This window comes from Camelina sativa, chromosome 4 (assembly GCF_000633955.1).
Source record: "Camelina sativa cultivar DH55 chromosome 4, Cs, whole genome shotgun sequence".
In the NCBI taxonomy this organism is placed as follows: Eukaryota; Viridiplantae; Streptophyta; class Magnoliopsida; order Brassicales; family Brassicaceae; genus Camelina; species Camelina sativa.
Genome location: NC_025688.1, coordinates 29,206,036 through 29,229,142, shown reverse-complemented (window position 1 = coordinate 29,229,142; position 23,107 = coordinate 29,206,036). Strand labels below are relative to the sequence as shown.

General features: G+C 38.1%; 5 protein-coding genes and 1 long non-coding RNA gene across 16 annotated transcripts in view; 2 read left to right on the top strand and 4 right to left on the bottom strand.

Moving 5' to 3' along the window:
* Window positions 1–1,086, bottom strand: part of LOC104783204 — a 1,385-nt gene extending 299 nt beyond the window's left edge. The window contains exons 1-2 of one of the 2 annotated variants that reach the window (XM_010508328.1): window positions 935–1,086; window positions 39–835 (exon numbers count right to left, since the gene is read on the bottom strand). In XM_010508328.1, the coding sequence (XP_010506630.1) occupies window positions 39–784 (746 nt within the window). In that variant the 5' untranslated portion in view covers window positions 785–835; window positions 935–1,086. Of the gene's footprint in view, window positions 1–38 lie in introns of both variants that reach the window. The other variant, XM_019244362.1, reaches the window with a different exon arrangement.
* On the top strand, window positions 1,401–5,082 carry LOC104783203 (eukaryotic translation initiation factor 3 subunit I-like). 3 transcript variants are annotated; one of them, XM_019245110.1, is made up of 10 exons: window positions 1,401–1,551; window positions 1,671–1,893; window positions 2,012–2,227; window positions 2,318–2,451; window positions 2,539–2,658; window positions 2,769–2,858; window positions 2,945–3,031; window positions 3,133–3,212; window positions 4,658–4,669; window positions 4,881–5,082. In XM_019245110.1, exons 1-10 carry the CDS (start codon window positions 1,492–1,494, stop codon window positions 4,882–4,884), a joined length of 1,026 nt encoding a protein of 341 aa, XP_019100655.1. In that variant the 5' UTR covers window positions 1,401–1,491; the 3' UTR covers window positions 4,885–5,082. The 3 variants fall into 3 exon arrangements, with proteins under 3 accessions (XP_019100655.1, XP_010506629.1, XP_019100654.1); XM_010508327.2 differs by lacking the exons at window positions 4,658–4,669; window positions 4,881–5,082 and adding an exon at window positions 3,324–3,558 and having other exon boundaries at window positions 1,402–1,551; XM_019245109.1 differs by lacking the exons at window positions 4,658–4,669; window positions 4,881–5,082 and adding an exon at window positions 3,324–3,558 and having other exon boundaries at window positions 1,412–1,567.
* Window positions 5,234–9,377, top strand: LOC104783202. Of its 6 annotated transcripts, none has more exons than XR_002037851.1 (15): window positions 5,234–5,269; window positions 5,375–5,499; window positions 5,656–5,740; window positions 5,832–5,960; window positions 6,097–6,187; window positions 6,308–6,453; window positions 6,637–6,699; window positions 6,831–6,957; window positions 7,040–7,178; window positions 7,298–7,386; window positions 7,500–7,563; window positions 7,677–7,815; window positions 7,908–8,504; window positions 8,778–9,044; window positions 9,157–9,377. It is a non-coding gene; the product is annotated as an uncharacterized LOC104783202 (long non-coding RNA). The 6 variants fall into 6 exon arrangements; XR_002037850.1 differs by having other exon boundaries at window positions 5,638–5,734; XR_002037849.1 differs by having other exon boundaries at window positions 5,638–5,740; window positions 7,503–7,563.
* Window positions 9,689–12,778, bottom strand: LOC109124470 (G-box-binding factor 3-like). Of its 2 annotated transcripts, none has more exons than XM_010508325.2 (12): window positions 12,576–12,778; window positions 12,044–12,144; window positions 11,882–11,926; window positions 11,672–11,770; window positions 11,486–11,569; window positions 11,363–11,404; window positions 11,071–11,277; window positions 10,932–10,980; window positions 10,749–10,855; window positions 10,508–10,585; window positions 10,260–10,385; window positions 9,689–10,172 (listed from the first exon to the last, which is right to left on the bottom strand). In XM_010508325.2, the coding sequence occupies exons 2-12, from the start codon at window positions 12,104–12,106 to the stop codon at window positions 9,993–9,995; spliced, it is 1,080 nt and encodes a 359-aa protein (XP_010506627.1). In that variant the 5' UTR covers window positions 12,107–12,144; window positions 12,576–12,778; the 3' UTR covers window positions 9,689–9,992. The 2 variants fall into 2 exon arrangements, with proteins under 2 accessions (XP_010506627.1, XP_010506626.1); XM_010508324.2 differs by having other exon boundaries at window positions 9,697–10,172; window positions 10,680–10,855.
* On the bottom strand, window positions 14,503–17,247 carry LOC104783200 (BTB/POZ domain-containing protein At2g46260). Of its 2 annotated transcripts, none has more exons than XM_010508323.2 (6): window positions 16,758–17,247; window positions 16,515–16,640; window positions 16,312–16,430; window positions 16,125–16,188; window positions 15,620–15,899; window positions 14,503–15,533 (listed from the first exon to the last, which is right to left on the bottom strand). In XM_010508323.2, the coding sequence occupies exons 1-6, from the start codon at window positions 17,014–17,016 to the stop codon at window positions 14,702–14,704; spliced, it is 1,680 nt and encodes a 559-aa protein (XP_010506625.1). In that variant the 5' UTR covers window positions 17,017–17,247; the 3' UTR covers window positions 14,503–14,701. The 2 variants fall into 2 exon arrangements, with proteins under 2 accessions (XP_010506625.1, XP_010506624.1); XM_010508322.2 differs by having other exon boundaries at window positions 16,515–16,652; window positions 16,758–17,245.
* LOC104783199 (uncharacterized protein At5g41620-like) lies at window positions 19,235–21,473 on the bottom strand. The gene is made up of 3 exons (XM_010508321.2): window positions 20,948–21,473; window positions 20,553–20,678; window positions 19,235–20,426 (listed from the first exon to the last, which is right to left on the bottom strand). The coding sequence occupies exons 1-3, from the start codon at window positions 21,248–21,250 to the stop codon at window positions 19,386–19,388; spliced, it is 1,470 nt and encodes a 489-aa protein (XP_010506623.1). The 5' UTR covers window positions 21,251–21,473; the 3' UTR covers window positions 19,235–19,385.

The window sequence follows — 23,107 nt, the reverse complement described above, 5'->3', positions numbered from 1 at the left end:
AAAAAAAAAAAAAAAAAAAAAAAAAAATCTTAAATTACCATTTGAGAGTATTGAGGGTGCACTTTGGTGAATCAGTTTCAAGCTTGATCAAGCTAACGCTGCCGCATCTCAAATTAACGGCGACCATTCCGATCTTAATCCCGGCGAAACCAAATCCAACTTTAGTCTTTGCAACAACATTAATCACCAAATCTTTACTCTGAAATTTCGTAGCGAGTCTCTTAGCCAAACCTCTCTCCACGAGCTGGTTCTTCACCGCCGTCTCCACTTTCACGCTCGTCGAGTTTTTCGGACCTTGTCGGAACCCATCCACCGTCGTTTTTCCCATCCCCGTCTCGTCATTTCCACTCCCGACGCTCATCTCCAAAGCGGTGTTTCCGTAGTAAAAAACGAGTTTGGAGTTAGGATTCTTCATCTCAACGCGCGCAACGGCTGTAGCGGAGAGAGAAGCACCGTCGGGATCGTCTGCGAGTTTGAAACCGTCGAGACGGAACGAAGCGAGGCTGAAAGTAGGAAGCTTGGGATCGAACCAGAGGTAGAAAACAGCAGTCCCGACTAAGAAGAGAAAGATCAAGAGGACAAGAGAAATGCAAACGCAGCAGCAACAGAAACGACAACAGCTTCTGCGTTTTCGCTTGGGTCGGAAAGAAGTAGGCATAGCGGCGGAGGCTTTTCTCATAGGCTGTTGAGAAACGAGAGGAGGAGGAGGAGGAGGAGACGCCATGTTAGGATCTCTATAACCCGGGGGTTTTTGAAGAACCGGTTGCATATGATAATCTGCCATTATTTTTTATTGTTTTGTTTAATCCTTTACACCTCTCTTTGAGACGATCTCCTGAAAAATCGTATCAAAGAAGAAAAAACCAAATGATCAAATCTCTCTGTTTTTTTAGCAAACAGAGTCGGAATTGATGAGAAGAAAGGGAGATGAAACCTGAGGAGAAATCTTGAGAATGAAGAAAGAGAGAGAAAGATAGACGATGATGATGGTTAAAGGCAGAGATCGAAACTTGATCTATAAGAGATTTTGAGTTTTGTTTTTTGGAAGAGAGAGAGAGAGAGAGAGAGAGAGAGAGAGAGAGAGAAAGTTTTTGGTGTTGCGTTGTGTTTTTTTTTGATAATGGAGAGAAGAACGATGAGACGTGAGGAAGGGAATTCGTTATTAGCTTCACGCGCGCCGTTATTTAAAAATTGCTGATGTGTCCCCTCTTTTTTCTCTTCTTCCTACATTTTTTTTTTATTTAACAGATTTTTTTTCCAAATAAAAGTCAATATATTCTATATACACACGTGGAAATTCTTTAGGATCTGATTCCCGTTTTGAGCCAGTCACTGCCACATGGCTTATATTAGGAACAATTTACCAATTTTACCCTCACCGCCTCAACGAATTCACAAGATAAACCTAAAGCCCTCAAAATCGTACTCTCACTTGAACGATTGTCTCATCGGAAAGTCGTTCTTTAATCGTCGCCTCCTCCTTCCTCCGTCATGACAATGGAGTGCGTTAACCCCGAAGGTCTTCGATTAGATGGTCGCCAGTTCAACGAAGTATGTACGCATTACTGTATTATTCTTATCTCTTCCTCTCTTTCGCTACTATCTGATTCCGATTTTTCTATTATCTTTCGGTCTTTCTATTGAATCGATTTGGTATTTTGTTTTTACAGATTCAAAGCTCTTCGCATGATCAAACCCTAGAATCGTGGATACGTCCGATCTTGCTGAAGGGACATGAACGTCCATTGACGTGCCTCAGGTACAACAGAGATGGCGATCTCCTATTCTCCTGCGCCAAGGACCACACTCCCACTCTCTGGTTTGTCGATAATGGCGAACGCCTTGGAACCTACCGTGGCCACAATGGTGCTGTTTGGTGCTGTGATGTCTCCCGTAAGTGTCTCATCTTCTCAATTTCAGTTAGTATAAAGTGGATGGAATCAGGTGGATTCAATTTAGGGTTTAGTCTTTCAAAGCTTAATGTTCAGGTGATTTGTTTGTGATTTATTAGGAGACTCATCAAGATTGATCACTGGTAGTGCTGATCAAACTGCTAAGCTCTGGGATGTGCAATCTGGTGAACAATTGTTCACATTCAAGTTTGGTTCTCCGGCCAGGTTTGTGGATTTCTCTGTTGGAGATCATCTTGCTGTGATTACCACTGATCCCTTCATGGAACGTACCTCTGCTATTCATGTCAAACGCATTGCCGAAGATCCCCAAGACCGTAAGTTGTCAATACTGGGTCAAATTCTAGTTATGTTACTTAGCCTCTAGTATGTGTAATTTGGAATTGGTTTTGATGCAATTGGTGTAGAGGTTGGTGATTCTGTGCTTGTCATTAATAATCCTGATGGAAAGAAGAGGATCAATAGAGCTGTTTGGGGTCTCCTGAACAAAACTATCGTTAGTGCTGGTGAAGATGCTGTTATCAGAATCTGGGATACCGAGGTATTTCTAATTTTCTTGAGGCCTTTCTGTGTATTAATTTCCATTTGAATATTTTTAGCTTAAACCTTATCTGGTGCTTGTTGCTAGACTGGGACATTGCTCAAGGAATCAGATGAGGAAGTGGGCCACAAGAAGGCCATTACATCGCTCTGTAAAGCAGCTGATGATTCTCATTTTCTTACAGGTTCACTTGACAAAACTGCAAAGGCATGTGCTTCTTTCTTTTACTTCTCTATCTCTTGTTTCAGTAAAATTTGCACTATACATGTAAATGATAAATCATCCTAAGAGAGTGTTCTTTTTGTTGATTCTTTCAGCTTTGGGACATGAGAACACTGACTCTTATAAAGAGTTATACCACAGTGGTTCCTGTAAATGCTGTTGCCATGTCTCCACTTCTCAACCATGTATGAACTTCTTGAAATTCAAATCTGGTTTCCAAAACCAACAAGTCTTGATTTTATCTTTGCTAAATGTTTCTGCTCTCTCTTAGGTTATGCTTGGAGGTGGTCAAGATGCATCAGCTGTGACTACCACTGATCATCGTGCTGGGAAGTTTGAAGCTAAGTTTTACGACACGGTTAGTCTGTTACAATAAGAAAGTTTTATTTGAAAACATGTAACCTGGAAAAAAGATATGTAACTGTGTATCATTTTGTGTTTGGTATAATATATATATAGATTCTGGAAGAGGAAATAGGTGGTGTCAAAGGTCATTTTGGACCTATAAATGCTTTGGCATTCAATCCTGATGGGAAGAGGTACACTATCAACATTTGATTTTGATTGATTTGGTACAATCCTCACGTGATGAGTTTTTGAGTATGTGTGTTTTCTGGCTTTGCTACTAAGATTGGGAATGTATTTTTCAGTTTCTCTAGTGGAGGTGAAGACGGTTACGTGAGGCTGCATCATTTTGACTCCAATTACTTCGACATCAAGATTTAGATTCTTTGAAAGAGACTCCCATTACGCTTTTTTATTTTCTCTCTTTTCAGCATTTTCATGATTTTGTACTACCAATATACTTTGATGATATAAGCTCTTTGAAATAATTGATGGCATAAGCAATCAATTCAAACGTATAAATGGTGGTAATTTTTTTTTTTGTTTCTAGTAGACATGCCGACTAAAAAAAAGTCCTTGAAACTACATATTGTTGATAAACACTTGCATCTAAAAGAATTAAGAAATTGTTAAAGTGAATAACTATAGATTTAAAGTCCTTTTAAAATAAATAATTTAAGGAATAACACAAGAATTTAAAAGAGTTTATAAAATATATACTTGAATAACACTAGAATTTTACATTCTACTAAATTTCTGTCAAATTTATTAGATCAATATTCCCTACTTAGTCATCAAATTCAAGACAAATGTCAGTTCCAAGTCTCATGGAACTCATCAAATACATGAATATTGGTGTTCATAAGTTAATGCATTGAGAATTATAAAATGTTGGACTTTAAATCAACTTTCACAAATTAGATTGTGGTGACCAAAAAATAAATAATATATAAACTAGTGCAATAGTAAACCAAACCTAAATAAGAATTGTGTGAGAGTTTTAAAAAGAAAAATAAATATAGTAACAAAAAATAAGGATTATGATAAAAAAAAAAAAAAATCCATTTTTTAGTGGCAGCATAATTGCGACGAAAAAAAAAAGAAAAAGAAAATAAGTATAGTAACAAGACAAATTGTTAAAAAAAAAACATAAGGAAATTAATAAAAAAGGAAACAGTTGTTAAAAAAACAAAAGAAAATATAAAAAGAAAAATAAAAAAGGAAAAGGAAACAACAAAGTTCTCCTATTGTTTATTTTCGTGTAAACCCAAACCCTATCTTATAAATACACTCACTACACACAAACTCCTTTTTTCTTCTTCTTCTTCTTCTTCTTCTTCTTCTTCGTGTTTGCAAATTCTCATCTTTTTTCCTCTGTTCTCATCTTTTTCCTCTGTTTTTGTCTTCTTTGTGATGTTCTGTTTTGTGTAGCTGAGACGAGACCTATGGAGATTGGTGACCTGCAGGAACACCTTGAAAGACAGCAGCTAAGCACAGGAAGGCTAATGAAGGTGTAGCTGATTCTCATCCTCCTAAACAGATGGAAGAGCTTCCGGATGAAAGTTCTGATGCGTTTATTGATGCTTCTCTTATGGAGAAGGTACTTAAGAGGAGAAGTATGCGGAGGCGCAATATGCAGAGAGCCTGGCAGGTATTACTTAATCACCTTTACCTCGTTCCACTTATCTTTCCAAATTCCAGAAAAGAGTTTTTACTAAAAATAGCCTTCGTTTTGGTTCAGTCAGTCTTTTCATCATCTCTTTATTATTAGACCTATATAAGCTGAATAATTTTTCTTGATTGAGTGTGTAGATTTTTTTTAAACTTTAGAAATATAGAATATATCTATTTGTTCTGTGCAGGTAGTGTATTGAGTGGTGGTGGGAGTGCTCCACTTCCTGAGGCAACCGCTCAGAATTGGGTTGATATGATAAATGAGTATCATCAGAAGGGAGCTTTAGTGAGTCGTTTGGGGATTCCTTTGATGTATGGCATTGATGCCGTTCACGGGCGTAACAATGTCTAAAACCCTACTATCTTTCCTAACAATGTTGGTCTCGGAGCCACCAGGCAAGTATTACCTAAAACGTTTATTTGGTTTTGTATGTTTCCCTTCTCTGTTTTTATGATTGCGATCTATATATCTTCTGCTGATAGTTGCTACTTGCTTCATTGAAAACTAACAAGGTCTGTTTCGTATGTTGATGATCCAGTTGGGTGTCAGTCACTGCTTTCATGAGCAATGCATAAGGTTCTATACTTGATCATATACTCTAAGCTTAGATAGATTAATTTACAGTCATAAAAAAAAGAACTGTTTCTGATACAGGTTTCGTATGCTTGTTTGGTGATGCAGGTTTTATGTTTAACAACTCTGGGGGAATCTAATATGCTTGCTAATAGTCATAGAGAAGTGGATTCTGATAGTGTCGATCACTTGACACTTGGTCAGCACTTTCTCATCGGATATTAGAATAACAAGTAAGTACTGTTTTATTGGATTGCAACTTGCAACACATTTATTTGGCCTTAACGTCCATAAGCCATAAAATGAAAGATTTCGGTAGTTTTTCTATCAATTTATAGAAGCCTTGAATTCTTACAAATTCATTTATGCAGATCTGATTCTGATTTTAGGAATCCCCTGAGGGAAGGACGGTGCTGGTACTCCGGAAATCTTTACCAAGGACAAAGAAAGACTTCTTCACGGAACCAGGTGAAGGTAAGGTACATACTTTATATATCTAATGTATGATTAGGTTATTGCAAATCGAGTATCATAATTGCTTATCCCCCATGCTTCTTGGTTGCAGATGTTTTAATTGTAGTGTTAAAGGAGCGGAGCGTCCAGATCTGAGATTGATTCTCATGATTGCCACTTTAAAGCTGAACTCGTTTCTAATTATTATGGAGGGGCACCTACCATTCACATTCCTGTTGAGGTACTTATAACATAAAGTGGAAATTCCTTATAATTAAAGTTTTTCAAGCTTCATTTATTTAGTTTTGTATGTTTCCCTTCTCTGTTTTTATGAATGCGATCTATATTTCTTCTGCTGATAGATTTTAATTTCACAGGGATCCTGATCTGGTTAAGAGGATTGGAGCAGCCACTGCAGTCGAAGTCAGAGCCACTGGAATTCCATACACATTTGCTCCTTGCATTGCAGTAAAGGTTCTGTATTCTTGATCCTATATAAGTTTTCACCTTCTGCCAAAGTCTTATAAATCTGGCGCTCTTCGTATCTTTGGACAGTTGTTAAAGTTGTTTCTTACTCACTTTTTGTAGGTTTGTAGAGAACCCAGATGGGGTAGGTGTTATGAGAGCTACAGCGAGGATCACAAAGTTGTGGAAGACATGACAGATGTCATACTTGGTTTTCAAGGAGAGCCTCCTTCCAACTATAAGCATGGCATTCCATTTGTTGGTGGCAGGTAAGGTTTTGCTAATTTGGTTGTGTTATATGAGCCTTACATAAGTACGAACATGTGCCAAGCATTACGTGGGAGATGCTGGGACAACCGGAGGAATAAATTAGAATATCACGGTGACTCATGGTCTTCTTAGTGTTCGCATGCCTGCTTATGCTGATGCATTTTACAAAGGTGTTTCCACAGTGATGGTTTCATATTCAAGCTGGAATGGTGAGAAGATGCATGCAAATACTGAGCTTATTACAGGTAATTTGATTCTAATTGTCTTCGAAACTCTGATCGATTAACATATGTCTTTGTCTTCCCTTGTGCGCTTTCTCAAATTTGATCACTTTCTTTCTTTTTTTTGGTTGGTTGAAACTACCAAACTGTTGTAGGTGTGTGTGTGTTCGTGTCCCCCCAGAAGGATGAAGTTTTTTCAGAGAACAAACACTCTCTGTCTCCGGCGACAGTGTTCTTACACTAAGTAACAACAACATCAAACTCTGGTGGATTATAAACAAGGTAACATATATGTCTATTTGGTTTCAATTTTTATTAGATTTGGGAATGTGCTTCTTCTAATCCTATATATATTCTTGTACAGATCGGAGAGATATGCACTTTGATTTGAAGAAGAATGAAGAAGGATTCACAGCATCATTCTTGTTACAGAGGTTGTCTTTGATGACTCAATACGTCTTAATATTCCACTTCAGTCTTCCCAATCCTTACTTAAGTCATCGGTAAGTCTAGTTTAAAAGTTTATTTTTTTGTTACAGATTTTTTTTTACATTATTAGATTGAGAATTGACATTTTTCTTCCCATTGTTTACTAACTTCTTTGTTGCTTCTTAATATCTAGATGATGGTGGAGATGTATACATATGGTTCTTCGCATGTCTAATTTTAGGGATGACCACTGGCTTAACCACAACAATGGGACAATCCTCTGTAAGTAAACTTCAGATCCTTTGTCTTGGTTTCTTTTTCTTCTTTTATTCTCTTTCAAATTTTATGATCCCTTCATCCAATAACTAATAATTTTTCTTTTTTTTTCTGGGAAGGAGGCTGCTTGCGAAGGCCAAACTCAAAGAGCAATCCAGCTTCTCTCTTTCTCCCTCCTCCACGGTTTGCCTTCCAATTTTGCTTCTTCTTTTCTTTTTGATCTCTGTTGTTCGGTGGTTTTGTATGATTGATTTTATTGTTATGTTGTCTTCTTTGTGATGTTCTGTGCTGTGTAGCTGAGACGAGACCTATGGAGTTTGGTGAAACCGACGACTGCTGTTGGCCATGGAAGATACACATATCACAAGGAGCCAATCGAGATGTTTGTTCTCTGGATTCGTGGAAGCTGATTGCAGATCAAACTCAATGGCCAAGGTTCCATTTCTTTCTCTCTCATTTTCGTTTTGGTAGTTGGCTTGGAAACATTTATCTTGACTGAAGTGTCGCTTATCATGGCTATGTTGCAGATTGTACATGATGAGCTAGTGGAATTGTGATGGATCTCACTCTCTCTCTTTCCGTTCTTCTTCTTCTTCGTCACATGTCTTAACAAGGAGGGATTTGTCATGAGGGACCTTTTGAATTTCTGTTTTTTTTGGAGGTGGTCTCGCTGGAAACTTACGTCGAGTTGTGTCACCCAGAGGACGCGGATTCCTCACAGCATTTATGTTATGAATTTTCAAACTTGTTTCACAATGATGCAGATTGGTCACAGCAACAAGTTTGAAGATTCATAATATTAACCGTGACACAACTCGGCGTTTCCCTTTTCAGCTTTCTGAGAATGTCTAGCTCGATAGAAAGCAACTCAGTGGAGACAACAATTTTCCAAAGAGACCACCTCCAAAAAAGAACAGAAGGTCAAAGGGTCGTTCATAACAAACCCCTCACTTAAGACAGATGTGACGAAAAAGGAGGTAGCAGCAGCCAGCAGAAGCTCTAAAGACGGCTCCGAAGCAATCATGTGACTGAGATAAGGAAGGATTTGACGAAAAAGGAGGCAGCAGCAGAAGCTCCAAAGGTGGCTCAGAAGCGATCCCTGATGTTTAGACAACCGTCCAAGGGTAAGAAAGTGACCTCCTCATGTGTCCACTGACCTCCTCATGTGTCCACTGACCTCCTAAGGGTAAAGATTATATTGTAAATTGCTCATAGCTTAGATTATATTGTAAGTAGAACATGAGAACACTGACTCTTAGTGAGACTTACACAACAGTGGTGCCTGTAAACGCTGTCACCATGTCTCCACTTCTCACCATGTATGAACTAAATGCTTCTTGAAATTCAAAGCAGTTAGTCTTGATGTTATCTTTGTGAACGTTTCTGCTCCCTCTTAGGTTGTGCTTGGAGGTGGTCAAGACGCATCAGCTGTGACTACCACTGATCATCGTGCTGGAAAGTTTGAAGCTAAGTTTTACAACAAGGTTAGTGTTACAATAAGAGGGTTTTACTTGCAAACATGTAACCTCGAAACGAGATATGTAACTGTGTATCATTTTGTGTTTGGCATGATATATATGGATTCTGCAAGAGGAAATAGGTGGTGTAAAGGTCATTTTGGACCTATAAATGCTTTGGCATTCAATCCTGGCAGGAGCCAGGAGGTAAACTATCAACATTTGATTTTTATTGATTGATTGGTACAATCTTCACATTGATGAGTTTGTGTATTTTTTATGGCTTTGTTACTGTGTGTTCATGCAATGTATTTTTCAGTTTCTCTTGTGGAGGTGAAGACGCTACGTGTGGCTGCATCATCTTTGACTCCTATTACTTCAACATCAGGATTTAGATTCTTTGAAAAAGTCTTCCATTCCGGATTTTATTTCCTCACCTTTTTAGCATGTTTATGTGTACTACTACTACTACTACCAATACCAACACTTTGATGATAAAGCTTTTGAATTTTGACCGAATGTTTTTAGTTTTCATTTCTAGAGTTTTTCTAGTTCAAGTTTGATTATTTTAACATAATGACATTTCATATGAAACGTAAATGAATGGGAGTCAGGTCTACTAATAACGGACATAGTGCCATATCTCCGTCACTCTTAACCATTTGGACATTTGGTTCTCATAAAAAACACAATAACACAAAATCAACTTCATAACATAATCGTTTTTTTTTTAAGCAATATGTTCGTAGCACGTAATAGACTAATAGTCTAATAAGCTAACACTCGACATTTCAAGTTAGGATTCGTCTTAATTCGATGAAACATGAGACATTCGAAAAAGAAACAGAAACTTACGCAAAGCAACAACAAACGATCTCATAATATTACATCAGGTCTAAAATGCAACAAAGGAAGCCATTTATAAAACAAGAAAAAAACCTCCCTCTATTATATTAACATGAAGACAACCACAACATCAAATTTTCATCTGGAGGAGAAAGCTTCTCTTTCTCCCTCTCTCTCCGAAAATTTATAGATCAATCATCATCTCTCTCAATCTACTATACTACTATCTATCAAGTTTTGTGAAAATTAGCAGGCACTTGTTTTCTTTGTTTATGTCGAACAAATTAAGTAGAAATCGACACTCATCCATTAGCCCGCAGCTACAGCATTAGCTCGAGGCTTCGTATCGAGCAGTTGATGCAGTTTGCTTGTAGAGTTAGAATCATTGTCTCCTTGGTTCTTGTTCTTGTCTCCAGCTCCTGAGTTTTTAATTCTAGACAACATATTCCCAGAGACTCTTTTCTCAGGTTCCGAGCATTTCAGTTTGTCCTGCAACCCAAAAAAGAACCGGCCACAATCAAGAAAAAATGATACACGTTCATCAAGATCACTTGTTAGTTAATAATGCTTACTTACCAACAAGGTTGCATTTGCTCCTCTTAGTTTATCAGATTTCTCATTAAGTTGGTTTAGTTCAGATCTTAATGCCATGTTTTCGGCTGTCAAGGCTTCAACTTTCTTAGCAAGTTCTTCGGTCTCAGCCTTCAAAACAAGGAAAGACAGATAGAAAGTTTATTAGCCTGTTCAATGTTTTGGTAAGAGTCACACCAAGAGAAAGAGAAACAATATCTAAAGAGCTCCACTGTTTTTTTCATCAAACAGACCTGTTTCCTTAATCTTGACCTTCTAGCAGATTCTCTATTAGACTGTTTTCTTCGCTCCCGTTTCAGTTCTCTCTCGTTCTGGAGAGACAAAAGTAAATACTTGGTGAGTGAAATGGAGCACATAAGCTCCAAAATCAGACAATTGGAAGATCAAAATAAAGTCACAGGGTACCTGAGGCCAAGTTTCAGGAGGAACCATGGCTAAAGATTGTGACATGAAGGGGTTGGAATTTGCACTTACACCAGGAGAGACTACAGCTCCAGCTCCTTTAATAACTTTTATGCCCGTATCACCACTTGACAGAGAAGCAGAGCGAAGTGAGCTAGATTGAGCCAATTGTTTCCCATCTGCCAAAAAAGTAAATCCTGTTATATCGAACATTTCCACTGAATCTAACTCTTTGGGACATGAATAAGGCTATACCTTTTGTTGGAGTTCCCTCTCGACTTCTTTTAGGTTTCGGTTCATCTGCCTGGAAACATGCACAACGGTTCAGACTTAAGACCATATCATATTGAAGCTAAATAATTATAGCCTGAGATCAAGAGAGCAGAAACATTACCCCAGTTGTATTCCCATCACTTCCATCACTTGACCCATCCGTTTCTGAGCTGTTCCGTGATCGTTTATGTTCATCTGCACCAGTTTCAGGATTTCCATTTCCTAGAGACATAGCAAGTCCATCAAACTCTTTCAGCTTCTTCATCAGTCCATTGTCTGTGTTCCCTGTAGATTTCGTAGGAGTGGCGATGCTCAAATGCGTCCCCGGCTGCCATTTAAAATGACCCTTGTTAAACAACGAACAAAACCATTTCTCGAATCCTTCATGTAATCATACCAGCTACACCACTTACAGTTGTTAAAGGTGGAGCCTTTTGACCTTGAGGCTGTGATCCCTGTCCACAGAAACTCGAAGCCAGTCAGATAAAACGATCACGGAGGATTCAATTACGGAAGGAAGCGAGATATATATATACCATGGGAATGCCAGGATGAGGGTAAACTCCCCCACCATGCTGGTAAACCGCTGCATAGGGTGATTCATACGGTGACATCATATGCTGAAAAGATTCAAGACCAATATAACACCAATGAATCGTCTTCCTAATATTTACCATATTTGCACAAGATGATTCGTCTTTGTGTTGACTATATAATACTACCTGAGGGTTCCACATGTAAGGAGGAGGAGGAGGATGGCCAGAAGCAGCCATAGCTGAATTGTAATAAGGAGGCATTGCAACTCTTGGACCATAATATGCCTAGCAGCAAGTAACAAAACCACCCACATATTCATGGATCATCATCATGGTATTAATAGTAACTGCTAGTACATAAGGCATAACTTGAGAATAATTATAAGAAAGACAAACCTGCATAGCTGCCCAATCAGGGTAGACATGAACATTTGTTTGATCCTAACAATAGTCAAGTCAACGCATAAGATATGAAGAAAAACAAAGAACACTAATTTTGACTTAGGATCAATAACAACATTGACTTGGGATTATGGTTTGAAACTGTTTGAAACATACCGGTGGTGAAGATGGTTTGTTGTCTGATTTGGTCGGCTTTGGTTCCTCGCTATTATTTCCCATGGTTTTTTTTTCCCCACTCAAGAGAAGAATGACTCCTCCTGCAAAATCAAAGGGATGATGATGTTGAGTGAGAAAGAAAGAGAGAGAGAGAGACAGAGAAGGGTAGAAACGTAAGTTCTCTCTCCCATCCTATGTTCAGAACAACTTTGAGGAAGACAAAAGGAATCAACAAAGTGGTTACTAATGGACAGTTCTACCCCTGAAACAATCACATGCACCCCAAAAAAAAAAAAAAGCTCTGTTCTTGTCTCTGCTTTTGCTGTTTTTGTTCAAATTCAAAAACTTCAAATTTTCATTAAACTCAACTAAATGCAAAAAGTAAACGATCAAAAAAGGCAAAAATCTTTCACAAATCCAAATAATTTTTAGAAAACAAAAACAAGGAAGGCGAGTGGATGATGGAGAAAACGAAAACATAAACTCTTGGAGCAAAGCAAACAATCTCTTTAAAAGCTATATACAATAATACCTTAAAGAATCCGAAAGCTCTTTGAAGAAACGTAAGCAGAAGAAGAAGCAGCTTAACAAAAACCCAAATCGCGAATTCGAAACCTAAACAGCAATTAAACGCATTTTCATCTTTCTCTCTCTCTCTAACAAAACCAAACCAGAGAGCAAAAAAGACTTCAGTTTTTTTTTTTTCTAATGTGAGGGAGACGAGAGAGAGAGAGAGAGAGAGAGGGGAGAGAAAGAAAAAACGGAGCGCGAAGAAGATGAACACGTCATCAAACACGTGTCATGAGAATATATAACAGCGTAAACTACGGTGGTGTTTGATGAGTTGGCTCCTCGGGCTTAGTGCCAGCCATTTCCTTATGTCATCCAACCGTACACGTGTTCGATTCTTAGTCGCTCTACGCATCTCTCATGTGACTTACGTGGTCCATCCGTTTTATCTCCCCTCCTTCGCAGTTATTATTTTCTACCGTATCATTTATTCTAGGCTAATATATATTTACCATAGTGTGTGTACTACATAGATGAAAGTCATGTGCAACATTGACATGTATGTATTATAGAGAGATAGTACATTTTGCAACCAAAAGAATATGTAATTCCTTACGTCACACAAATATCAATCATATGTTTTAAGTGACGCCATAATAAGAAAGTTGGAAAAAAAAAAAAAAAAAGGAAGAAAAGACCTTTGACTATTGTTAGTAGAAGAAGGAAGCTCCTCTCCGACGCGGAGAGCACTTCTGAGTTGTGTCGACAAAACTCAAGATCTTGATCGTCCATTCTTCACTACCGATAAAGGTGCCACGAGACGAGACGACCCACGTGTATGGCCAACGTTTTTGCCATCATGGAAGCACTTATTTTCATTTTCCTTTGATTATTAATAAATAAATAAAAGGCCCACAAGCCCGACAACTGCTTGGAATCCAACGGCTGGGATAAATAAAAGATCCAACGGTTTGAAACAGAGCCACGCCAAGTAAGAAGAGTAGAAAAAGAGGCCCAACAAGGCTTTTATATTTTTGAGTTGGCTGGCGTAAAAGAGCTTCTATCCACGAAGAAGTGGTCCCCACTCTACAAAAATGCGACTCACATGGATGTATCTACGTGTCGATCACATTGGAAGATTTAGAAAATATTGTCTGGTCTCTCTCTACTTTATGTATTGTTTAGACTTTAGACTAGTAGTAGTATTATTATTTTGGACTTTTGGTGTAGTACACAGGGAGACCAGAGAGCATAATACTAGTATGATTCTACTAACAAGGTTTTCGATGACGTAAATGTAAGAATCACGTCAGATTTAAATCTGGACCATCGAGCTCGTTCTTAACGACGGTGATGTATCATGATGCAGCTTCTACGCCGCCTCGAGCAAGAAATAAAAAACGTGTGTTTTATATAACTTTGAATCATCTGACGTGGCTATAAAATTTATAGTGGGGAAACAGAATTAATGGATTATTATTGTTATGTAATTGCTACGTGGGGACGACGGTCAGAAAAGGAGATTTAAATCCAACGGCTCAAACGTGTCTTCCCGACAAAATGACGTGTCCGTCTGTTAAGCGGATAGTCTTCCTTACGCATTTATGTGGGCCCTCCATGTGACGAGGACTCGATCCCTCTCCTCTCTAACCTGATTTTCCCTAATTACCCTTATGTCTTCACACTAATTCCTCGACGTACCCACTCACTCTGTAGCCTAGGCCAAGCCGCAATGTTTGAACTTTGAATTATCAACTTAAAAGCCTCTCTCTATGTTGTTCATTCTACGAACAATTTAATTAGCTTTAGCTTTAGCTTTAGCTTTACGACATCGTGAACGTAGTAGTCGGTCCAGAGCCCATATTAGAAGTCTAAACTCAATAGGCAATAGCTAAGCCCAATTTTATCTTGGACTACTTTTTTTTAAAACATATGTAGTCGTCAACAAGAGTAAATAGAAAAGTGAAAAATTCAAATCGAATTTACAGAGTGAGAGTGAGGTACTCTATAAACCTTACTTTTACTGATCCTTAAGCATACTATTATATAGAAAGACACTCGTGGTTAGAGCCTGCTACATAACGAGATATTACAACTTATATATGGGAGAATGATAGAAAGCGAGAGAGAGAGAGAGAGAGGGAACAGTCAGTGAAGGTCTGTGGAACGTTTAATGGTGAGCTCAGCTCTGAGATGGAGAATGCCATTGATGAAATGCGGACTGTCCTCTGCCATGAACGATGTCCACGGAATCCCAAAGAGGTTCCTGTAACCAACCGCTTTCCCCCCTGTGAATGTGTAGTTTCCTTTGTATTTGCTTGTAAATTCATCTCCTGCTTTTTTCTCTCTAGCCGCAAATTCGTAGTCCACACCAAAACTCACAGCTCCTTTCTCTTGCATCCCGAGGAATAGCCCAAAGCAGTGGAACGAGCTTTGCTGGTCCATGTTACAGTGCGCAGACAGGAAGAACCCTTGACCTCCCAAGTGGAAGGCCTGAGAATAGACTCTTCCCGAAGGGAATAACCCTGCGCATTCCTCTCGCTTCAAGTCCAGATACACTACACACTGCGGGCGAGGAAGCTCAAACTCCACCACTTTTACGGGTCTGTATTTGTAAGCCCTCTCTATGAAACGGCGGTTCATGGTGTCCGATCCTTCACCTGCTAGGATGCGTTGCCTGTGTGGGGCTTCTGCTTTGAAGAAGAGCGCCTCCAATACTTGCTTTGATGCTACTTCATGCTCAAAATCGCTGCACGTGAGTACCTTTTTCAGCTTTCGACACGTCATGTATGGGAAGCGGATGTAGAGCGCAAGGCGTGAACCCAGAATCTCCCTACGATCTTCCAATGAGCTATACTGTCCCCTTGCCCATTTTAAGACAAAATCATAAACAGCATCTTCAGAAGCAATTTGGAGATCATCGCTCGATAGTATTGCCTCGATTCCAGCCAATGGTAAGCCCATAACCTCATCATGAAACCTGTACAAGATGGTGGTAACACATGAATACAAGAATTATATATACTACTCGACTAAATGCATTTCAAAACCACTGGAGAGTCATACTTGGTAATATCCTTGTAACGGGAGGCAAGGAACTGCTTTGCTGCATCGGTTAGAGGTTGGACTGCTTCAGCCATTAAAACACTAGAGGGGAGCTCGAGATAGAGCAGAGCGGAATCAGGAGTCATGGGCATATTGCGCAGTAGTCTACTACAATACCTCATGCAGGAAGCAACCTCAAACTTGTCAGCAGCCATAAGCACGTCTAATAAAGCAGGTGCTGTTGTGACACTTAGAGAGCTGCTATACATAAAGTTCAAAAGCTCCATCAAAGCACCTTCCTCTGCCATACACATAAAAGCATAGCATAAGAAATAAGCTAATAACGCTTCATGGATACAAAAATATCATATATACTAATCAAAGCCAGCAACTGAGTTAATACAAAAGGAATAAAGAATCCCAAAACAATAAGAGGCCAACAGAGAGTTAGTAGAGAATTGAAGCCAATAGGACGAGACTGACAAATAGCAGAAATGAACCAAAAGCCTGACTTGAATTGTCATACCTTGTGCACTAATTCTAAGAGTAACATGTCTTTGTTCTGATTCCCTCATTCCATTAGAAAACAGCTACAACAACAGGGTAAAAAGAAAAAAAAGAAGCAAAAGGATAGCATTACGAGCAAGAAAAAAACAAAACAGAGCAAAACAATTGGATAATAGAAGAAGAAAATGAAACGTTAAGAATAATACCTTATAGAAAAAAGGGCTTTTAGCAGCCAAGATAGGAGAACTAATATGCAATTCTTTAACTGTAACAACAGTAGAACAGTCAATACCCCAGTTTGGCTCACTAGATGCATCCTCATCACCTACATACAAAAACCATATTCATAAACAAAGCTATTTTGAATATTATAAAAACATGACAAAAATCGTAACCCAATCACTCGTACCTGATAGGGCCTCTTCCACCATTGCCTCACCTTCATCGTCAAGGTTATCACCACCACCAGGACAATCATCCATATCAGGTTGGTTGTTATCGGTTAAAATCTGCTCTTCCGCACATGCCACAATGTCTGAAACCGCAACTGGAAATGCGAATTCTTAAACATCAACCAAAATTCCAAAAGCCCTAAACCGAAGCAGAAGCATTTCAACCGATCAAATCATTCTAAAAAAAAAAAAAAACGTACCACCATTGTCTTTCTTGTTATCTTCTCTTCTCCGCTTACGATGACGAGCCCAATCGGCAATACTGGTACAGCCTTCAACATCAGACCTACAATCGGAAGGACCACCCAAGATCTCGATCCGGAGCAAACGGTCGGAGAAGTTACTGTCATTGAAAGCGAAACCAAAATCACCTTCGGAAGACGAGCCATGGCGAGAGAAATTGGAATCCATTTCGGTCTTAGGGTCGAATAGATCGGTGTTATTGGAACCTCTCATCATCCTCCTTTTCGAAAAACCCTCTTCTCCGTCTTCTCTCCGGCGAGAACCGAGTAGAAGAATCAGGAAAAGCAAAAACAAAATATCAAAATAAAAAGAAAGGGTCGAATTCGAAAAGGATTTGATTTTTTTTTTTTTTTTTTAGGAACGAAATAACTAAGAAACCCTTAAAAAGTCTCTCTCTCTCTCTTTTTTTTTGTTGCAAGTCCAGAAAAGAAAGGACAAGAGAAGAGCTGGTCGACGTTGAACGGTTATGGTTACAGGTCGGTGACGGATAAATTTAATGAAATGCCTAATTAAAGACAAAAGAGGTTCCTTTCAATTTTTTTTTTTTTTTTTATATCGGTTAGTTACAAATTTAGTTATCCGGTTCAGTCTTTTGATTTGTAATAAAACATTTTGGTTCTTTCCCGGTATTATGCCTAATTCGCATCGGTACGATTTTAATTTTGACTTACAACAGATTTGTTGGTTCGATTTAAAATAGCTTTTAGAAATCAGTTTATTAGTATTTTTGGGGAGATTTATGCAAATTTGGGATTTGTGATTCGTTGGAAAGCGTCAAATTTGGTAAAGAAGATAACTCTCGTTCAACAAACGGCAATGCCTTATGTCGTTAATTCATTAGTTGAGCGTTTTAAAAGACTTTGTTAATTAGAGTTTGACCGGGTGAAGCTTGGCGATGTATCTAAATAAAATATCTATCATATGATAAATATTGGACTATACGTTATATATATATTGTGACTGGGTAGATAGATAATTTGATACTATTTAATGTAACAACTACAATCAAACCAGCTATTATTTTCTTACGATCAAATTACGTAGAATTATTGATGTATTGTAAACAAGATACATTTATACATTGTCAGTTATGATTACTACGTGATCCCATCGATACAACTATATAATAAACACCATTCATAGTATCATATTTTGATAAATGTGTCGCTTCGATAGTTCGATGAGCATCAACCACAAACACCTGTAGATAAACATATCAAACTGAAAAGAAACCAAAAATCATTAGGGAAGGAAAAAAAACAATGTTCGAGACCCAAAACAGGAAGAATAAAAAGCCAGAAACATTTTTCAAGCACTGATCCAACTTTCATAGAAAGAAAAGAAAAAATATTTTGATATTCCATATTAATTTGCAAACCAAAAAAAAAAATCTCAAAGTCCAAATATATCTTTGGTAATTAAATTATGTAAATAGAAAGCTATATATTCTGTATAATAATACGAATACGACGAACAGAGAGGCTACTTAAAGAGAAGAAGAAAAGGAGCTCCCTTCAATCCAAACGAAGAGAAGAGAAGGATATATATATATATATATATGTAGAGAAAACGAGAAAAATCTAAGAGCTCATGCAATCCTCTGAAAGGGCGTTTTCTTCAGGCTGTTGTTAACCTTCGCACTCTCTTTGAGGAATCCATGAACACTTAGATTCTGCTTTTTAGTTCCTTAAATCTTGTCCTCTTCGTTTTGGACGAAGAGAGCTCCTTTTCTTACACTTGAAAAAACAAACAATTAAACAAGTGTTTCAAAAAAAGTTTTGACATCTTTAATTTTACTATACAACGAACCAAAAAAATATCGTAAGAGTTCCTACTTCCTACAAAGAATATGTATTGGTGATGGTTTGAGATGACAATGTGAAGGGAACATATTGTATAAAGTGGTTTTATAGATGAAAAAGCATAAACCCTAGTCTACGATCATTTGGAAGATTATGGAACAAGTGTTTATTAAAAAAATGGAAAAGTATAGAAGAAAAATTGGCAGCAAATCCTATTGTCATTAATTAGAGAGATTGAACATAATCTTGTTGACTAGATTCTGTTTTAAGAGAGGGGATACGGTTAGGGTTGTAACGTTATTTGATAACTAAAAAATAAAATTAAATACATCATTAGTTGTAATTCTCGTAATAACAATTACAAATAGTTAACCCGTACTTTTGTAGTTGAAGGTTTTGAAGAACACAAATCGAAGAGAATCTCATAAAGGCAGGAAGAGTTTGGTCAAAACTCAAAAGGCTATTACCGACATATCTTTGACTTCTCTTCGATTTTTAGATGACTAAAAACAACTTTGAACTAATTGGTTGTGTCTATTTACGTTAGATTTATATTTCCAATTACAAATGACAAAAATAGTTGACCGGCATTGTGTTCGTTGCTATCTAATTGTTTAGATTTTTATTGCATGATAAAAAATATACAAATTTATACTATAGTTAACGGTTAACCAGAGGGAGTAGAGAGAGAGAGATAAAGATCTAAATGTAAACAATTAACAAACATTGACCGCAACTAAAAATAATTACTCCAACATGAGACAACTATCTACTGTAACTGGCTCATGCTTGAACCGGATCACTCGGACTCAACTCTGGTTTCAAAGAAGAACGTAAACGTCGACTCTCTACACGAGCTTCCATCAGCTTATCCTTGAGAGTGCGATGATTATCTTCTCTCACTGCCGCATTCACATTCCTCTGAAAAATCTTCGAGAAATTTCTAGACTTTGCTCGACGACTCTCATGATCATCAACGTTACTTGGACTACTCTCTGGATGAATCTTATCTCCTTCCGAAGACAGAGACAGATTAAGAAGTCGGCTTGAACTCTTCTTAAGCTGCAATTTGTTATCTCTTCTTGTTCGCTTCTCTAGCCCTTCTTCGAGTTCCTTTAAGCAAACCCTTTGATGCATCGAAACCGAATCATCTGGTTTTGCTCTCAAGCCACTTCCTTTACTTGAATGTGATCTACTCTTCTCCTTAGGTCGCATATATGTTTCAACGTATTTATCATCTTCTTCTAGCTTCATTTGTAATCTCTGGTCATTCCACACTTCTGCAATCTGCACGATTACTTTATCACTCACCGGTGACTTGTTCCCAATCCTTCTCACCTTATCTTCATAATCTTTAACTGCTTTTGCAAACTCATCGCAGAGATTTTCCACAAGAACACGTTCCTGTCTCTCTTTCTCAAGATCTTTCAATGCATTTGATAAACAATGCTTCGCTTCACAAAGCTCTCGTGTTAGCTTCCGATGCAAAGTCTCTGACTGCTTTCTGAATTTTCTCTCATCATCTAAGTCCTTCTTCATCGACCGAAACACATCTTTGACCTCTTCTTCTTCTTCTTCCTTTTCCTTCCTCCCTCGCCTATCGCTTTGCTTTTCTCGTTGTTGTACCTCTTTGATCTCGGCTCTACATTCATCCAACTCCATCTTTAGAGCTCTAACCAAAAACATATTAGCAGTATTCTGTTCCTCGAGACTCCATATCCGGTTTAGCACTTTGAGAAGCTTTGTAGACGAACCCAAACCATAGCTCGCAGACTTAACCACTGAAGAACCTGTCTGACTAAACGCTGGTTTAGGCACCACAACCTACAAAATACATTAAAGCCACGAAGACACACAAATCCAGCTCAACAACACAAGAAGATTGCAAAAAGTCATTTCCTCAATTACATTTAGAGTGAAGAAAAGAGCAAAAGCATTGATTTTTTTCACCTCCAATGAACTGCTGCTGCTGAAACTTGCAGGAGAGGTTGGTTGCAACAGATGGCCATTTCTACGGACCAGTCTATGATCATCAGTTGCTACAATTTGCCTCCTCAGACTACCTCTGCTCGGTGGCTGCAAATTCAAAACTCAGTATATAAAAAAGGTTCCTTTCTTCCACACATAACGTTTCAAGCCAAGGGAAAACAACTTAAGGACCATGAGATTTGTCCGGTGAAATTTGGCATAGTTCGATAAATTTTTCCTCATAAAGAACAAAACTTTGAGAGGAATGAGAATTTAGCAGTTAGATATACTCAAGACTCACCATAAAGATCACAACTTTACGATCTAAACACACAAGAAGACCAGACTAAAACCCTACATAAACCCGAATTGTTCACCTGATGATCGTGAAGTGGTCTACCGGAAGGTGATTCCACATCTGAATCCCGTCGTCGACACCGTCTCAACCCAATTCTTTGCCTGAATTGTTCAGTTTCCCACAAATCGGCGCACAGTTTCCTGACAGAAACCTCCGGATTCGCCAAAAACTCCTTGGTCTCGCCGACTCGCGGCGGCGGCGGGGAAAACTCGAGGCGCCACGTGGGTGGAGGAGTAGAGGGACCAGCTCTCCTACTAGTAAAGCCCGTAAAACTTCGTCTAAGCTTTGGCTCCATTTCTCCTTGTTCGCATTCTCTCTCCATCTCTCTTACTTTGGCTCTGTTTCTCTTTCTCTCAGACCCTTTTCAACTGTAGAAGATTGTCTTTTCTTCTTCTTCTTCTTCTGAGGCTGTAGTAGTGGTGTTTTTGTTGTCTCTTTGTGTGACTTGAGTCTACAGTTGTGTCTCAACTCTCTTCGAGTCGTCTCTCTCTGTTTCTATCTTCTTTTCCTTAAATATTCTCAGATCACACTCTCTATCTATGGCTTTATCCTTAAAATTGTCCATCTTTCTTTATCATTTATACCAAAACCTCAAAAACGTGATTAGTACTTAGCATGATTGTAATTCATACTAATTATATAATGTACTTTTCTTCCTTTTGATATCGTAAAATATAGTAATATTACACGTAACACAATATCCAAAGCCTATTACAACACACTCTGCCCCGACAAAGAATACGAGTTCACTCTGACTTTTTCTTCTTCCCAACAAAGCCATAGATTTTTATTTACTGCAAGGGGAAATATATCTCTCTCACTCAGATACACTTCAGAGTCAGAGAGACAGAGGATGCGTGTGAATTACTATATAAATATGTGAACATCTCTTTTTCACCTTTTACAAGTTTTTCCTTTTTATCCGATTGATGTTTTCCAACTTGTCTATTGGATCTCAATAGTTACGGTACTGCGGTAAAAAAGTTCCGTTGGCCGCAATGAGAGTGGTCAATTAGATACTATATAAGTGAACACAAATGATAGTAAGTTTATGCAATCTCAGTGGTTCGATTACTGGAACGGGCACAAAAACGATTTTTGAATGTGTGAATACAAACGAGTGTTTGATGCGTTTTAGAAATTCCGAACATATCCAAAGCAAAGCCTAGATTAGTTAAAGATGAAATGAATTTCTAATAGCATAAGGATATTAATTGTTGATGGATACTATGTGCAAGTGGGTGAATTAGTTTACTTATCCTAGTAAATTTGGGGATTGAGAGTAGGCTAATAGAGTCATTATGAGGTTAAATGAGGAGTTAATTAAAAGAATTAAATATGAATCATTCGTATCTTGAAAGATTCCTGGTCCATTCAATGCTAGTCTACAACTACTGCAAGGCTTATTATGACCAACACTGACACCACTCACTTTTTATTCAACCATAGATTGGGTGAGAATGAGATTAGATCATTACTTCATATATATTTCTCTAGCACTGCACATGTTGGGAGGAACATTAGTTGTTGTTGTAATGAGAAAAAAGCACATAAGAAAACATCAGAGAGATTATGGAGATTAGTGAATGGCGTTGGGACGTGAAAACGGGACCACAAGAGATGAATATTTGGCGGCTAATAGACAACCTAACGTGACGATGAGAAAGAAGAAAACGAAGAGTGAGTTATGGCATGAAAAGCATGACTATGTCCGCACGAACCACACGTACTCATTGTCTTTCTCCTTGTACATATTTGAAAAAGCAAAAAAATTAAATTTCTAGTTTGTGGTCCAACTTTGGTATAAAATTTAAAACCCATTCTCATTACTCATAATTCATAATCATGTGTGTATAGTGTAGATGGTGAACCTCACGTAGAGCATTTTAAAAACTCACTTAATCTTTTGAACCTAACTCAAATTTTGACATGTAATTTCGTTGTAAGAAAATAAATTAACAGTAATGGCGAAAGATATAGATAAATTAACAATATGAACATCTGAAATGCGTAATGGGCCCATTACTATATAGGCCTAAAATATAACGGGCCTTAAGAAACAAAAAAAATTCAGTAGAAGATAGAGATCGACTCTCGTCAGGCAATTTTTCACGTTTCCTTTACTTTCTCGGATGGAGATGGATACAACATGAGAAATTGAGACATACTATCAAGGTTT